Source organism: Ochotona curzoniae, unplaced genomic scaffold (genome assembly GCF_017591425.1).
Source record: "Ochotona curzoniae isolate NIBS_2020 unplaced genomic scaffold, NIBS_Ocur_1.0 contig_2699, whole genome shotgun sequence".
NCBI classification, from domain to species: domain Eukaryota; kingdom Metazoa; phylum Chordata; class Mammalia; order Lagomorpha; family Ochotonidae; genus Ochotona; species Ochotona curzoniae.
In genome coordinates this window covers 1,140,413-1,155,979 of record NW_024465561.1, presented here as the reverse complement: position 1 = coordinate 1,155,979, position 15,567 = coordinate 1,140,413, and the positions used below count along the sequence as shown (strand labels likewise).

Below are 15,567 nucleotides of genomic sequence, written 5' to 3'. Positions count from 1 at the left end.
GCAGATGCTGCAAAACCTGTCTTTATTCAGCCCACTTCCTGTGTGTGTGTACGTGTATGTGTGTGTGTGTGTGTGTGTGTACGTGTGTGTGTGTACGTGTGTGCGTGCGTGTGTGTACGTGTACGTGTGTGTGTACGTGTGTGTGTACGTGTGTGTGCGTGTGTGTACGTGTGTGTGTGTGTGCATGCCTATGCTCAGGCCTGGGGCACCACCCCGTAGAGCTGGTGGGGGAGGAGCCTCTGCTTCTCGTTGCAGCTGTAGATCCAGCGGGGGCGCACGAAGGCCAGGGAGGGGTTGTCCATCAGGGCCTGCAGGTCAGGGTGAGGATTCAACATGGGAAGGTAGAATCAAGGGGTGCCAAGGCGTTCCCCTCTCCCCTAGGACCCACCTCCTCGAAGCTGGGGTCCCACTCCTGGGCGGTGATCACAAACTGCACGCGATCGCTCATGTAATCCTCGAGCTCCCTGGCAGGGGAAGAGGCGGCGGCTGGAACCTCAGGGACCAGAGCCACCCTGCCTGCTGGCACTGCTCGGCCACCCACAGCCACCATGGCAGCGCACACACGGCGGCCAGCACTCCTGCTCGCCCCGACCACAGCCACGGGGACAGCACCCACACAGCGACAAGCACTCCTGGTGACCCCTTTAGACAGCAGAGAAGCCAGGTGGGCAGGGCAGGCTCTGCGGCCCAGCCCGTCTGCTGACTGCCCCCTTCTCACCCTCCCCTGCACCTTCCGCCCACCCTCGGGACACTGACCCGTTGAAGGCTGTGACATAGCGGATGAGCTTCCGTCGCTCGTCCCCGGGGAACTCCCCATACAGGAAGAAGTGTTTGCCCTGGAAGAAGTCTGTAGGAGAGTGGGATGCAGCAGGAGGCAGCGGGAGGCACTGGATGCTCCGCCCCAGGTCCCCAGGAACTGGGCACCAAGACAAGGAGGTGAGCCCAGATGGTGGGCAGGAGAGGGGTCCAGGAGAAGGGAGAGGGGCCCAGTGGGTGGGACCAGTGGGTGGGAGAGGGGTCCAGCGGGTGGAACGGGGCTCAGCGGGTGGGTGAGGGACCCAGTGCGCTCCAGCAACACTTCTCACACAGGGCAGGGCTGGCGAGCCCACCTTAGGTGACCCCCACCCTCATTCCCACGTGCCACTCTCTCACTGGCCCCATGTGCCTTCCTGCCTCACTCCCCCCTCCCACTTAGCATGCCTTTCCTGACCACTGGCTGACGCCTCTCCGGGGGCTCTGGGTCACGTCCCGCTCGTCATCCACAAAGACCAGGCTGTGAGAGCTTGCTCAGTGGCCCAAACCTGCCTGCCTTCTCCCTCCAGTCTGGACCTGAAGATGTGCTGTCCCCAGGGGTCCCCAACCCCTGCACATGGCCAGTGTTCAGGTTGATGACTGATGTTAAAGTGAGCATGTGTGGGCCCAGTGCAATAGTCTAGTGACTAAACTCCTTGCCTTGCATGTGCCAGGATCCCATACGGGCGGCAGTTCTAATCCCGGCAACCCTGCTTCCCATCCAGCTCCCTGCTTGTGGCCTGGGAAAGCAGTCAAGGACAGCCCAAAGGCTTGAGATCCTGCACTTGCGTGGGAGACCTGGAAAAAGCTCCTGGTTCCTGGCTTCAGATTGGCTCAGCTCCAGCCACTGTGGCCGCTTGGGGAGTCAAACAGAGGACAGAAGATCTTCCTCTCTGTCTTTCCTCCTCTGTATATCTGCCTTTCCAATAAAAATAAATTAATTTAAAAAAAAAATGAACACATGCGTGCACAGCCCGGGTCCCAGCAGACAGCACTGCTCTGGCCCTGTGATGTGTCCAGGCCCCCGGCCCCTGCACTGGTCCAACAGCAGTGTACCTGCTGAGAGACTGGCTGCTCTCACCTTGGGGGGGCACGTCCAAGGGGTCACCCTGGCACAGGGCTTTGGGGCCAGGAGGCAGACCAGGTGGACAAAGCGGGGCAGTACAGGGAGGGAGCTGAAGGGATGGGGAAGGGGTCTTGGAGAAGCCGGGGTGGCCTGGATGGTGGTGGAGGAAGACGGGGCTGGCACTGGTCCCAGGGCTGGCTGAGTCAAGTCAAGCTAAGGACTGACAGTCCTGTGGCAGGAGGGACGAAGGGCAGAAGGAGACCCACCTGGGAGCTCGGGAACCGGCAGGTCGGGTGACTCTGGCTGCTCTTCGTTGTCTGTGTTCTCATCGGTGGAGCCCGCGTACGGGTCCTCACCATTCTCTCCCTGGCCGGGCAGTTGTCGTTGGTCTCTCTGCTCCACCACCCTGGGAATGGGGATGAGAAGGGCTGCTGAGTGGGCATGCGCAACACAGGTCCCAGCATCCCCGAAGCCCAGCCCTGACTCCACTCAGCCTACCTCCTCAGCTCGTCCTCAGTGTCCCCAGAATCCTCAGCCCCGTTGTCCTCTCCTTTTGGCAAGTAGAAGATCAGTCAGTGCCAGGTGGTACCTGGTCTCCTGAGAAGACTAGAACCTTCTCTCCCAGTCTCAATTGCCCTAGGATCTGATAATGTACCATTCAACCCTGGCCCTCCTCCCTCACACCCAGGGGTTCAGCCCCAGCCCCTCCTCCCTCAGTCTCAGAGGCCCAACCCCAACCCTCCTCCCTCACACTCTGACCTGACTGCCCCCCCTCAACATCTGTATCATCCTGGGGTGTTGGTGAGGCTGCTTTGGTCTCTTTGGGGCTTGGGGGCCTCTGCGGTGAGCTAGGTCCAGCTGCCTGAGGGGGCCTGGCTTTGGTTTGGGGACGCTAAGGAGGGAGAGACAGTATGGGTGAGTGGGGAGCAGGGAGTTGGAGTAACCACAGTAGCTCCACACCCCCCTCCCCACCACAGGGCCATGGAACCTTCCGGGCAGGCCGGGGGGCTTCATCCCCGCTGCTGCTGGCAGAGCCGTCCTCGTCCTCACTGCTGGAGCTGGGTCCTGCCATGAGGTACCTGGGAGGAAGAGGGGGAACCCAGGCCTCAGCCAGCCAGGAGCCAGCAGACGCTCGGGGCAGGGCTTCTGGCCCCACCAACCTGCTCTGCTCTGCAAATCCCCATCAGCCCAGCTGCCCAGGAGCTAAGCACCCTCTCTCGGCTCTTCAGGGTGAAACAACCCACTGTAGGAAGGGAAGATGAATCAGAAATCATCCTCTCCCTGCTGGGAGCCCCAGCAGCTCTTCCTTAGGAGAACTCCCGCCAGCTCCAGGAAGGTGCTGGAAGCTGGCCCTCGAGTGACCCCAATGCTGTACTCCTTGCTCTGTGAAGAATACAGGGGTTCCCACCTGCCAGCACCCCGTGCCTGGGCTGAGCATGTGATGGACACATTGTTGTTGAAGCTCATTTTACAAGGGAGGAAATGGCACCGAGAGTTGAACTGGTCCCCAGCTCGGGGCAAGGCAGGTGGCGGAAGACCAGAGATGTTTGTGGTTCTGGGACCCGTGCTGAGAGCCCTGTGTGGGCCTGGGCCATTCCCAAGCTGGTGACCATCGAGGAGGGATGCCCACTGATCGGGACTCATCAGTAAGGCCCCTAGACCCTTTCCTTCAAGCTGCTTTATTTTAATGGAGAGAGAGAGAGAAACAGAGAGAAAGATCTCCCATCTGCTGGTTTGCTCCTCAGTTACCCATGACAGCCAGGGTTGGGCCAGCCCCAAGGCCAGAAATCTGAACTCCATCTCATGTGCCACAGAGCCACCACCTGCTGCTTCCCGAGACGCGTCAGCAGGAAGCTGGACAGGATGTCAGTGCGACCTAGGCACCCCAGTCTGGGGCACGGGCATCCCATGTGGCAGTGAACCCTGACATTAGACGCTTGTTCCTCACAGGGTTTCAAACACTCAGCTGATGATGTGGACAGGGGAGCTGCCTCAAGCCCCCCTCGTGCTGACTGACATGTAACGAGGCAGGGCATTGTTTTGCACAGAGGATGACACGAGGTGGGATGCCTGTGCCGGTTTCAGAGGACGTGGTTGGGGTCCCAGCTTCAGATCCCAGCTTCCTCCTAACGCAGGCTCGGAGGGGCAGCAGGCGATGGACCTGGCACTTGGGTCCCTGCCGCCCACATGGGACATCTGAGTGGAGTTTGCTGCTCTGGGCTTTGGCCTGGTGCAGGACCGCCGCGGCCACTGTGGGCGTTTACACAAAGAACATTGGAAAGGGAGTTTTCACTCCATCTTCACCTGCTTTTCAAATATGCACGCACACTGGGAAAACCGCAGGCCCTGGTACCCGTCCCCTCACAGGAGCAGGTAGAGCCTTCCACTCCGACGTCTGCTGAGACACCGTGATTCCAGTCGGATTCCCCTTGGGGGCTCAGCACTGGTGTGTGTGTGTGTGCGTGTGGTGTGTGTGTGTGGTGTGTGTGTGGGGGGGTGTGTGTGTGTGTGGTGTGTGTGGGGGGGTGTGTGTGTGGGGGTGTGTGTGTGGGTGTGTGTGTGTGTGTGTGTGTAGTGTGTGTGTGTGTGTGTGGTGTGTTAGTTACGTGTGTGCACGCATGGGGTCTCACCTCCGGGAGGGCAGCCGCCGCCGCATGCGGTGACAGTCCAGCACCCACTCTTTGCGCACGATGCGGCCTCCAAGGCCTAGGACCTGGCTGTACTTGGGCGTGTTGGCAAAGGCACAGCTGTCGGGGAACAGAGTAGAGAGGTCTCAGTTAAGTGTGAGCTGTTGGGGAGGCAGAGACAGGGTTAGGGGGAAAGAGACCGAGAGAAACGGGGAAAACAGAGATTGGCCGCCAAGGGAGAGACACAGGAATGGGAGACAGACAGCATGCACAGGGTGGAGGAGCAGAGCGGGCACAGAGGCCAGGCCTACATGAGGTGGGTGCTGTCCGGGGTCCAGTCGGGCCGGTACTTGGCCCCCAGTTCCAGCGCCTTGTCCCGGAGCTCCGAACGGAAGGGGTTCTGGAAGCCGCTCAGCACCACCACCACCCCTTGAAGGATCTGCCCCAGCTCCTGGGGGCCGGCTCGGGCTGCCCTGGGCTCGGGGCCTTCTCCCCGTGGCTTCCCCGGTGCTGCTCCCTGAGCTGGGGCAGGGACAGGGGCCGCGGCTGGGGTACGACTGGGGGCTGACACTGGGGAAGCCAGAGTTGACAGTTAGCACTGCCAGGGCCAGGCCTCCCCCCTCCCTCAGCCGGGGGCCCAGACCTCCTCCCTCAGACCTTCCTCCAGCAGCCCAGGCCCTGGGGATCAAGGGATCAGCCTGCTCACGTTTGGGTCTCTTGGCAGCAGGCCCTGCAAGCTGGGCTGGTTGTTTGCTGGGGACCTTCTTATCCTCCTGGTTCAAATCCAACTTCCTCTTCCCTTTGGGGGACTCCTGAGGCTGAGGGGCACACTGAGGTCTCAGCGCTTTGCCTCCCAACTGCCCCCTCACCCGGGGTCTGAGGCGCTCACCTTGGAGGTGCTGACCACGGCCCTGGAGACCGGAGAGGTGGGGGTGGCGGCACTGGAGGCCTGGAGGGTGGCAGCTGCATAGCTGGGGCCGGCTGGGTCCCTGGATGTGGCTGCGAAGGGACAAGAGGGGCATTCGGCTAGGCCTGGGCTCCCCCTCGCCTGGGGGTCCCTCACCCTCTGCCCGGGCTGAGCACTCACTGGGGGACGTCTTGTTGATGCGGTTGAAGAAGAGTGCCCCAGGTTTTAGGGCGCTAGCACCCTCATCTTCCTCCTTTACGCGGAACTGGCCCAGCTTGGTCACGGTTCCCTTCTGAGATGCCACAAGGTCAGAGCCTGAGCAGGGGCAGGGCAGGGGCACGGGCAGAGCTCTGGAAGGGGTGAGGCTTACCTGTGCGGGCACCTCTGCCTCGTCTTTGTCTGGGGGGCTGTGGAAGCGCACGAAGCTCAGGCCGTAGGGAGCATCCTGGGGAAGGAGGCACCAAGTCAGGGACGGTGCGCAAAGGGGGACAGTCCCTGCCGGCTCTCTCCATTCCAGGGGCCACCCAGCAGACATGAGAGCAGCAGCAGCAGCAGCAAGGAGCTGTGACTGGAGTCTGGGCTCAGAGTCAGGCCCTGCAGCTCCCACAGTGCCTGCCCCGGCTGACCGGCCGCTGGGGGAGCCGCAGCACCGGATCCCCCTGCGGCAGAGCCCCCGTCACTTCCTCCACTGGGTGGCGCCAACACACACAAGCACCAGAGCAGCCCTGTGAAGGTCAGGAGAGCAAGGCCCAGAGAGGCACTGTACCTGCCGAGCTCACACAGCTGAAGGGGAGGGGGCAGACCTGCTGCTCCAGACCTCCAGACCTGCTGCTCCCCTGACACTCTAGGGCCCCCCACACCTCCCCTCCCAGATGCTGTGGTCACAGCTCCTATGCTCCTAACAGGAACGAAGTTTCCCGTGGTGCAGAGCACCCCAAACCCATTTCAGGAGCACAGGGGCTCAGCCTCCCCATAATCCCACAGGGACACCAGTGGGCCAGCCCTCCCAGAGCCTCGGTCCCCAAGCCCCACCCCGGGCACCTTGCTGTAGGGCTGGCTGCAGACAACCCGGACACGGTCCCAGCGCTTCTCAGCTGCTGCCCGGACCAACTTGTCAGGCCCAAACATGCGGACACGGTTGGGGTTTGAGCCGCTGCGGCTCTCAGAAGGGGACATGAAAGATGACGTGACCAGTAGGACCTGGGAGGGAGAAGGCACAGTGAATGAGAGCCAGGGATGGCTGGCTGGCGGAGGTGACGCGTCCTTGGGGCTGGGCAAGAGGCTCCAGCACGACTCAAGTCTGACACACGCCGACCCTGCCAGGGCCCGAACAAGACCTCCTGCCTTCTTCAGGATCTGAACGCTGGACCTGTCTCCGAGCTGCCCCAGTGCAGGGAGCTCCAGCAGCCCACAAGGCAAACCCCTTTGGGAAACGTGGGGCTGAATGCGCAGAGAAGCCCAGGAGCGGGAGAGGAGTGGCACCCATACTAAGCGATGTCTCTCCACGCAGACCCAGGGCAGTGCTGTACGCTGGAAAAGCACAGGGACCTGCAGGCCCACTGCGCCTCCCCAGCTCTGCCCACAGGGGGAGCCCGCGAGGCAGCACCTAGGGCAATCCTGTGGTGTCACTCCAGCTTCCCAGCAGGGGGCGGGTGGCCGGGAGGGGGCCCTCAGGGCAAGGAGGAACAGCAGCCCCTCCCCAAATTCCCTCCTTCACCCCCAGTCCCAGTTCTAACTCTCGAGCTGTCCAGTGACTCCCATCTCCTGTTCCTCTAACCCGAGGGGTGCCCCTGCTCCCCCTTCATCACTCCTGGGTCTTCCAGTCACACCCCCTCAGACAGCCCTGACATGAAATTCTGCTAAAATGGGGAGGAATGCAGGAGCAGCCTCCATGTGGCTTCCTCTCTTCAGAAAAAAAGCATGCGTGAACTTTGGGGGGATCTTTGAAGATTTACTTCAATGGTTCCAATCTATCTCCGTCTCTTCCGTTCTCTAACTCTGATTTTCAAAAACCTGGCCTGGGATGGCATCTTGAGACCCCCACCCTGCTGCAGGTGCTGGTGCCCAGGATGGGGGGCAAAGGAGGGAGGAGACGCTCTCCCTGGGAATTCCCGACCACAGCCCTGGAGCCCCAGGATCTGCAGGAAACACTCATGCTAACCCTGCACTGGCAAGCCCCAGCTGGAGCTGCCCTGTGCGCACACAGGCTTCCGAGTCTCCTTTGCAGAGGTTGGAGCGGGGGCAGTTTTGCAGTTTTATTTCCTACCCTGTTTGTGGCTGCCTCAGGCTGGATGTTTGGGGGGCATCAGCAGTGGCCCCCCCCCAGCTCTCCTTCCCTGTTCTTGGTTCTTCCTCTTGGCGTCTCCAGCCCTGCGGGTCCTGGGAGCCCGGGGTCTCAGCTACAAGTTGGGACAAAAACCTGAGCTCAACAGACTTTGAGCAGAGAATCCTGACAGAACGAGAGGCCACAGGCATGGGGTGTTTTCTGACCCTGGAAGGAGGAATTCCTCACCTCGCCTCCACCTTGAAAGAGACAGACCAACAAAGGCAGAGAAACAGTCACTGTCATGCTTCTTGCAAATCTTTTTCATGGCAAAGTGAGGTTGCAGGGGTCCCCTGCAACATGAAGTCTCCGCTTGTCCCTGGGAGCCAGGAGCCAGGAAAAGCAGCTCTGCTCCCAGGCAGGTGTCCGTTTACCTCCCTGGTCGGTGGTGTCTCTGCTGCAGGCCCTCCCGGGGGTCGGGGGTGCAGGGGTCAGGCGCGACCCTCCTTGCCTGGGGTGGGAGAGGGGAGGCCAGCCAGACCTGCTCACCTCGTAGTCCTGCTCGCCGGTCCCTGCGGCCGAGCTGCCCACCAGCACCTCCACAAAGGCCGAGCCGTCGTTCCCGATGTCCACACTGTGTATCTGCTCCTCCTTCTCAAACTGTAGATGGAGAGAGACGCCACGGTCACTGCCTGCCCTGCCCTTGGAGTTGCTAGGGGACCCTTGGAGGGACGACTGCTCTCTGGGAAGTCCCCTGGCACCGTGGTACCAGCTGCATGAGCCAGGGTATGGCACAGAGCAGGAGTTGGCAATAGCAACCAATCCACATACCCCCAGCCCTGCACACCTGTCTCCCCACCTCCCTGACTGCCAGGGTACCCTCCCCCAGCCCTGCACACCTGTCTCCCCACCTCCCTGACTGCCAAGGCAGCCTCTGGCAGAGTTGGAACTTGCCACGTGGTATCATGTGTTGCCAGTGCCTGCGGTCATGTGGGACTCCACAGGCAGGGCATGCTGTGTGCGCTTTTGCTCTCCACTGGTTTCCAGGTTTGAGTCCCGGCTCAGTTACGCCCTGACGCTTAGCCTCTCCAGTCAAGCTCTCAGAGCCCCAGCTCCCTCCTCATCACACGCACAGGATCCCATGGGGAACAGCCGGCCACAGGGCACTGCCTGCAGCAGGCACTCTGCTGCCAGTTGGGAGGTGCGGGGATGAAGGCTGGGCGGACCACGTGCTGGCGATGCTCTTCCTAAGCCGGGCCCCCAGGAGCGCTCACGGCTCTGCCTGGCAAGGGGTCGGCTGCCAGCGCCTCATGGAGGAGGCTGCACCCAGTCCACTCACCAACACTCTGTGCTTCCCACACCCATGACCTGTTCTGCCATCCCACTCCTCCCTCCGTCCCCGGGGTAGAACCCCGACATCCTCACCTCTCCCACAGCACAGGGTACAGGTCCCAGAGCGGGGAGCACGCAGACCTGTGCATTTCAGATGAGTGGCTTTTATTACATCTGTAAATCCTTCTATATTTGCAATCCTTGGCATTTTGTTTTCTTGATAAGCAGGAAAAAAAATCTGATAAAAACATGCAGCAGGGGAGGCTTTTGGCACAGCAGGGAGGCTGCCATATGGGGCCCCTAAGTCCCCGGTAATGGGGCCTGGTTTGAGTCACCCCTCCTGCCCCTGGGCACCCTAAGATGGCGCAGGCAATGGCTCAACCCAGGCTGCGTGCCAGGCTGAGTGCCATGTTCCTGGCTTCAGTCCCGGCTACTGTGAGCTTTCTCTCTGCCTTCCAAATGAAATGAACATAAACACTAATGTGTGTGCATGGGGCACGCAGGTGACCCAGCAAAGTGGACGCTGGTCAGTGAGGACAGTGGTCAGTGAGGACAGTGGTCAGTGAGGACAGTGGTCAGTGAGGACACTGGCCAGGACAGCCTTCTTGCAGCGGCTGAACTCGATGCCCAGCTCTGGGTCCTGGTTCCAGAGACCTGCTCACTCGCTAACACCCAGACACCATGAGGCAGCAGGGATGGCCCACGGACTGGGGTCCTGCCATCCATGTGGGAGCCTTGGATGGAGTTCCCAGTTCCAGCCTCGCTCTGCACTGAGCTCTCCCACACAACCCCTTCAAGCACACAGCACAAAACCCTGGGGACAACCCGTGTCCGTGCTCTGGCGAACGGTAAACACTGCAGGGTGAACCTCCCCGAAGAAGGGAGTGAGGCTCGCAGCCCAGCGCGGCGGGACCGGAAGGCGGTGTGCTGAGAAGCCAGGGCCAAGGCCGACATATGCAGGCAGGAAACGCTCAGCACAGGCAAATTCAGAGACAGAAAATAGATGAGTGGGTGCCCAGGGCGACAGGAAGTGAGGACTTCACAGTTATGTGGTTTCTTTCCGGGCAGATGAAGTTATTCAGAATTGGAGAAGAAACGGTTCCACAACATCGTGAATCCCCTCGAAGACACCGGGTCGCACACTTGAAGTGGCGACAACGGCAGCCTCCTGAGGGCCAAGTCAGCGGTCAGGATGACTGGGTACGACTGTCACCAGCGGGCTGCTGTGGGCATGTCGCCCTGTGTCAGAATACACATGACAGCAACACAGAGGGCCGGCAGGGTGCCTGAGAAACCCCTTGAGAACAACTCGCCCTGCCACGCACCACCTAAAAACAAGGGCAGGGTTCTAAGGAGGGACCACGGGACTTCCCACGTACTGCCAGAAAATACAATGCTGTTAAAACAAACAAACAAAAAAGGGGGGAGCCCAGCACAGTAGCCTAGCAGCTAAAATCCTGGCCTTGCACGCACCAGGATCCCATATGGACACTGGTTCATGTCCTGGCTGCTCCACTTCCCTTCTAGCTCCCTGCTTGTGGCCTGAGAAAGCAGTCAAGGACAGCCCAAAGCCTTGGGACCCTGCACCTGCATGGAAGACCTGGAAGAAGATCCTGGCTCCTGGCTTTGGATCAGCTCACTTGGGCAGTGAATCAGCAGATGGAAAATCTTCCTCTCTGTCTCTTCTCCTCTCAGTACATCTGACTTCCTAATAAAAATAAATAAAATCAGGCCCGGCGGCATGGCCTAGCGGCTAAAGTTTTCACCTTGAACGTGCCAAGATCCTATATGGGCGCCGGTTCTAATCCCGGCAGCTCCACTTCCCATCCAGCCTCCCTGCTTGTGGCCTGGGAAAGCAGTCGAGGACAGCCCAAAGCTTTGGGACCCTGCACCCGCGTGGGAGACCCGGAAGAAGTTCCTGGATCCTGGCTTCGGATTGGCGTAGCATCGGCCGTTGCGCTCACTTGGGGAGTGAATCATCGGACGGAAGATCTTCCTCTCTGTCTCTCCTCCTCTCTGTATATCTGACTTTCCAATAAATAAATAAATCTTGTTTGTTTTTTTAATAAATAAATAAATCTTAAAATAAATAAATGAATAAAATCTTTTTTTTTTAAGTGGGAGGTGTGGAAGGAAGAGAACCCAGGATGGAAAACATCTCCAGTTTCTCCCTCTAACTCTGCCTTTTCAATAAAAAATAATGTTCGTGTACAGAGTGACCCACGAAGCTCACACAAGAACCTGCAACGGCAGCAGGGGCGGTGAGAGCGGGGCGGCAGCAGGGGCGGTGAGAGCGGGGCGGCAGCAGGGGTGAGGAGAGCGGGGCGGCAGCAAGGGAGGGGAGAGTGGGGTGGCAGCAGGGGTGAGGAGAGCGGGGCGGCAGCAGGGGTGAGGAGAGTGGGGCGGCAGCAGGGGAGGTGAGAGCGGGGCGGCAGCAGGGGTGAGGAGAGTGGGGCGGCAGCAGGGGAGGGGAGAGCGGGGCGGCAGCAGGGGCGGTATGAGCAGGGCGGCAGCAGGGGAGGGGAGAGTGGGGCAGCAGCAGGGGTGAGGAGAGCAGGGCGGCAGCAAGGGAGGGGAGAGCGGGGCGGCAGCAGGGGCAAGGAGAGCGGGGTGGCACCAGGGGCCTCCTGGACCAACACAGCCTCTTCCGGGACTTCGCATCACATGAACAGAGGAGTCATTTAAGCAGGAGAGTGAGTGGGCCGACCGTGCTCGCAGCACACCATGGAATTGCACAGGGAAATGATGAGGCACTGACCATACACCCGCCAGCAGGGGTGACACCAGCACACACGATGTGGGCAGCAGAAACTAGACACGAAAGGAAACACACTACAGAATTCCACCGGCATGAAATTCAAAACCAAAGGCCAGTGTGGTGGTGTGGAGGGCTAAGCCACCAGCAGCTGACACCTATATGGGAGTGCCAGTTTGCATCCCGGCTGCTCGACTGCCAATCCAGCTCCCTGCTAATGCTCCTGGGAAAGCAGCAGATGTTCCAAATGCTTGGGCCAAGTGGAAGACCTGGAGGAAGCTCCTGGTTCCTGGCCGACCCTGGCTTCTGCCTGGCCCAGCCCCAGTCACGGCAGCCACTCGGGGAATGAGCCGCAGATGGAAGACCTCTTTATCCTACTGCCTTTCAAATAAAATAAGAAGAAAATTCAAAGCCAAGTGCAACTATCTTTTCAGTACAAAATCAGGACAGCGTTTACCGCTGTCGGGCGAGAGACGGGAGGGAAGGTAAAGGGCTGTGGGGGCTGGGCAGACAGTACCGTTGGTCCGGGGTGAAGTACAAGCGGCTACAGACTGGACGATCCCCTGGGCGGCACATACAGGCTCTCTCGCCTCCTGCCTACGCCAGGAACAAGCATCAACCCCAAAGACACAGTGGCAAAATGCAGGCCTGTACTACCCCGAGCCTTAACAAGGAGCCGTGTGCCCTCTCACTGTGAACCCCCTCCACAGCACCTGTCCAGTACTGCAGACACTCGCCTCTGGTTGGGGCCCAGGGGCCAGGAGTGGTGGCCAGAGGTGGGGAGTCCCCGCCCTGCGGCCGCCACAAACAAGGGAAGGTGTGTGGGGCTGTCACGGGCAGAGGGCTGTGCCCCACGTTGCGACATCCAGATGTTGCACAACAGTGTTTGCGGGAGCAAAGCTGGGGGGAGAGAAGAGAAACTCTCAGCGGACCCTGCTGTCCCTGTCTCCCCGAGCCCGCCGCCTTGTCAGGCATCACAGCAGAACCCAAGTTAGCATTGGGCAAACTCAGAGTCACCCCCAACGCTGGCAAACATCAGAGACGACCAGATCTTCCGCAGGGTGTCCCATGTGAAAGCGGCTGACGGCCCAACAGCACCCAAAGGACGCCCTCCCCTTCCACAAACACCCACGTGCTGACGGCAGCTGTGCAGACGCTATGTCACCAGACGGTCCCAACAATGCCAGGCGTGCACGGCGCTGGTCCCTGACGCACAGTTGAGAAAACAGGCTCCGAGAGAAAGGAAAAAATGTGCCCCAGGCCATAGAGCTAGTCGCAGGGCAGCTGCCGATACGAAGCCAGACCCTCCAGTGAAACCGCCAGCAACCCGCAGCATCTCCCACGGTGTAAGAGACGGGTTCTCCGGGCCTCAGTACCCTCACCTGTGAAATGGGGACAACAGCAGACTCTAGGTCCTGTTCTTTGTGGGTTTTTTTTGTTGCAGTTTTTGCTTTTTAAATGAGGATTCAAGGAGTGCATCCTCACCACGGGTATAGAACTGGAACTGGCAGGTTGCAATACCCAATGATGTTAGCTCTCACGATGAAGGGAGGAACTTGGGGGACGTCTAAACTTCTGAAACCAGCCAGAAAACCTTGTAAGCATGTACATTCCCCCCACCCACCCCGGGAAGAGAATTCCCAGCTTCTCTCCAGTTCCCAAGATTTTCTGGACTTAGCACCATGGCTCAGTGGCTAATCCTCCCCTGTCAAGGTGCAGGGATCCCATACAGGCACCGGTTTATATACCAGCTGCTCTACTTCCCAGCCAGCTCTCTTCATTTGGCCTGAAAAGTAGCAGAAGACGGCTCCAAACTTGGAACGCTACGCCTGCATGGGACACCCAGAAGAAGCTCCTGGCCCTGGATCAGCTCAGCTCTGGCCATTTGGGGAGTGAACCAGCAGATTGAAGATCTTTCTGTCTCTCCTCCTCCCTATAAATCTGCCTTTCCAATAAAAATTAAAAATTCCTGACCCAGGCCAGGCATAGTAGCCTAGCGGCTAAAGTCCTCGCTTTGCACATGCTGAGATCCCATATGGCTGCCAGTTTCTTTCTTTCTTTTTTTTTTTTTTTTTTTAATTGGAAAGGCAGATATACAAATAGGAGGAGAGACAGAGAGGAAGATCTTCTGTCCAATGATTCACTCCCCAAGTGGCTGCAATGGCCAGAACTGTACCGATCTAAAGCCAGAAGCCCACAACCTCTTTTGGGTCTCCCATGTGGGTGCAGGGTCCCAAATCTTTGGGCCGTCCTCCACTGCTTTCCCAGATGACAAGCAGGAAGCTGGATGGGAAGTGGGGCTGCCAGGATTAGAACCAGCGCCCAGGGGCCTGGCGCAGTAGTCTAGCAGCTAAACTCCTCACCTTGCAAAATAAATCTTTAAAAAGAGAGAAATTAAAAATGTATATACAAGGAAAAACTTCTGAACCAAGGCTTTTTTTTTTCTTTTCCCCTGAATAATAGACCAAGAACACACTCAGAGTCAAATACAATCGCACAAGCCTTGTCCCTCACCACAAGATCCATCCCCAAAGCCAACCGTATTCAGGACCAGAAAGCCAGTGTGTAAACACAAATGGCCCAAGACTCCACACTCGGCTGCACCTGCCAAGTCCTGACCCTGCCCCTGCCAAGTCCTGATCCTGTCTGTCTGGCGCCCCTGCCCCATACTTCCGGGGTGGGACATCTGGACCCCCAGCTGGCAGAGCACAGAACCTCCGACACACCCAGCGCCCTCTGGAACTCCATCACCCCTCGAGTCCAACCTCCCTCTCCCGTGGGCCCCCGCAAGCTCTGGGGGCTGCGATGTGGACGTGCCGCCTCTGACGGGCACCTGCGGGTGCCCTCCCTGTGGGTTCCATGCCCGCTGCTTTCAGGTCTCACACACGCGCTGATTCTGTTCCTGCCGGGGAGACTGAGGCTGGGAAAGCAGACGTCCCCTAAGTCGCCCCATCTTCTCCTGGGGGCGGGGCACAGAGATGGGGCTGCCCGTTTTCCAGCTGTCCCCCAAGGACAAAGGGGCTCACACCCCGAAGGAGGCGGCGGGGGAAGGGGCAGCTCACCTGTAAGACCACCGAGATGGTCTTCTCGCCGGCCTTGGCTGCCCGCCATTTACGGTAAGTGTCAGCTTTGAGAAGGTTTTCGGCGCAGTGGGTCTGCAGAAGAAGGCAGGGAAGCAGGGTTGGGGAACAGGTGAGGGCGCGAGGTCCTGGGCCTCATGCTGAACCCAAGCCCACCAAGATCCCCCCAGGGCTCAGTGTCCTCGCTAACACCCCCATTCCGCCTTGGAGGAGTGTCCCCCACATTGCTCTCCAAGAATGCGCCCCCCCCCCACATACACACATTCCTTTTCTCTCTGTAAATTCCTTAATCTCACCTCTCTCCCTCAATTCACCTTGAGCCTCCTGGAAGAACCCCACCTCCTGATCGACTTTAGATTTCCATGAAGTTCCCTCATGCACCCCAAAAGTTCCCACGCTGTCCCCTCCCCCTCTCCAGCGTCCCACCACGCCAGCCCCTCACCGAGTCCTGGCTGCTGCAGGACACGACATGACGGAGGCGGATCTCCGGCATGCCAAGGGCTCGGGATTCCCGAAAAGGAGAGAAGCGGGGTCGGAGTTTACAGGGTTTGGGGGGCGTGAAGAAGGTGCTCCGCGCACGCAGCCTTCAATGCGCATGCGCGCGTCGCTTGGGCCTTTCAAACCGCGGCGCGCCGGCGCTCGCGTCGACACCGCGCAGGCCCAGTCCAGCCTTTCCGCAGCGCGCGGCGCCGCGTTCCCTAGCAACGAGCCGCGCCACGGGTCCCGCTGTAGCTCCGCCTCCTGA

The 15,567-nt window shown here is 59.5% G+C and overlaps 1 protein-coding gene across 5 annotated transcripts; it reads right to left on the bottom strand.

The window, feature by feature from the left end:
- Positions 1–5: 5 nt before the first annotated feature.
- XRCC1 (X-ray repair cross complementing 1) lies at positions 6–15,406 on the bottom strand. Of its 5 annotated transcripts, XM_040976183.1 has the most exons (18): positions 15,265–15,406; positions 14,805–14,897; positions 8,205–8,315; positions 6,434–6,592; positions 5,763–5,837; positions 5,573–5,684; positions 5,375–5,484; positions 5,192–5,303; positions 4,797–5,055; positions 4,489–4,605; positions 2,847–2,937; positions 2,618–2,750; positions 2,472–2,474; positions 2,357–2,408; positions 2,125–2,264; positions 757–847; positions 389–464; positions 6–308 (listed from the first exon to the last, which is right to left on the bottom strand). In XM_040976183.1, the coding sequence occupies exons 1-18, from the start codon at positions 15,313–15,315 to the stop codon at positions 195–197; spliced, it is 1,899 nt and encodes a 632-aa protein (XP_040832117.1). In that variant the 5' UTR covers positions 15,316–15,406; the 3' UTR covers positions 6–194. The 5 variants fall into 5 exon arrangements, with proteins under 5 accessions (XP_040832117.1, XP_040832116.1, XP_040832118.1 ...); XM_040976182.1 differs by lacking the exon at positions 2,472–2,474 and having other exon boundaries at positions 2,357–2,405; positions 2,612–2,750; XM_040976184.1 differs by lacking the exon at positions 2,472–2,474 and having other exon boundaries at positions 2,357–2,405; positions 2,612–2,750; positions 5,573–5,681.
- Positions 15,407–15,567: the final 161 nt, after the last annotated feature.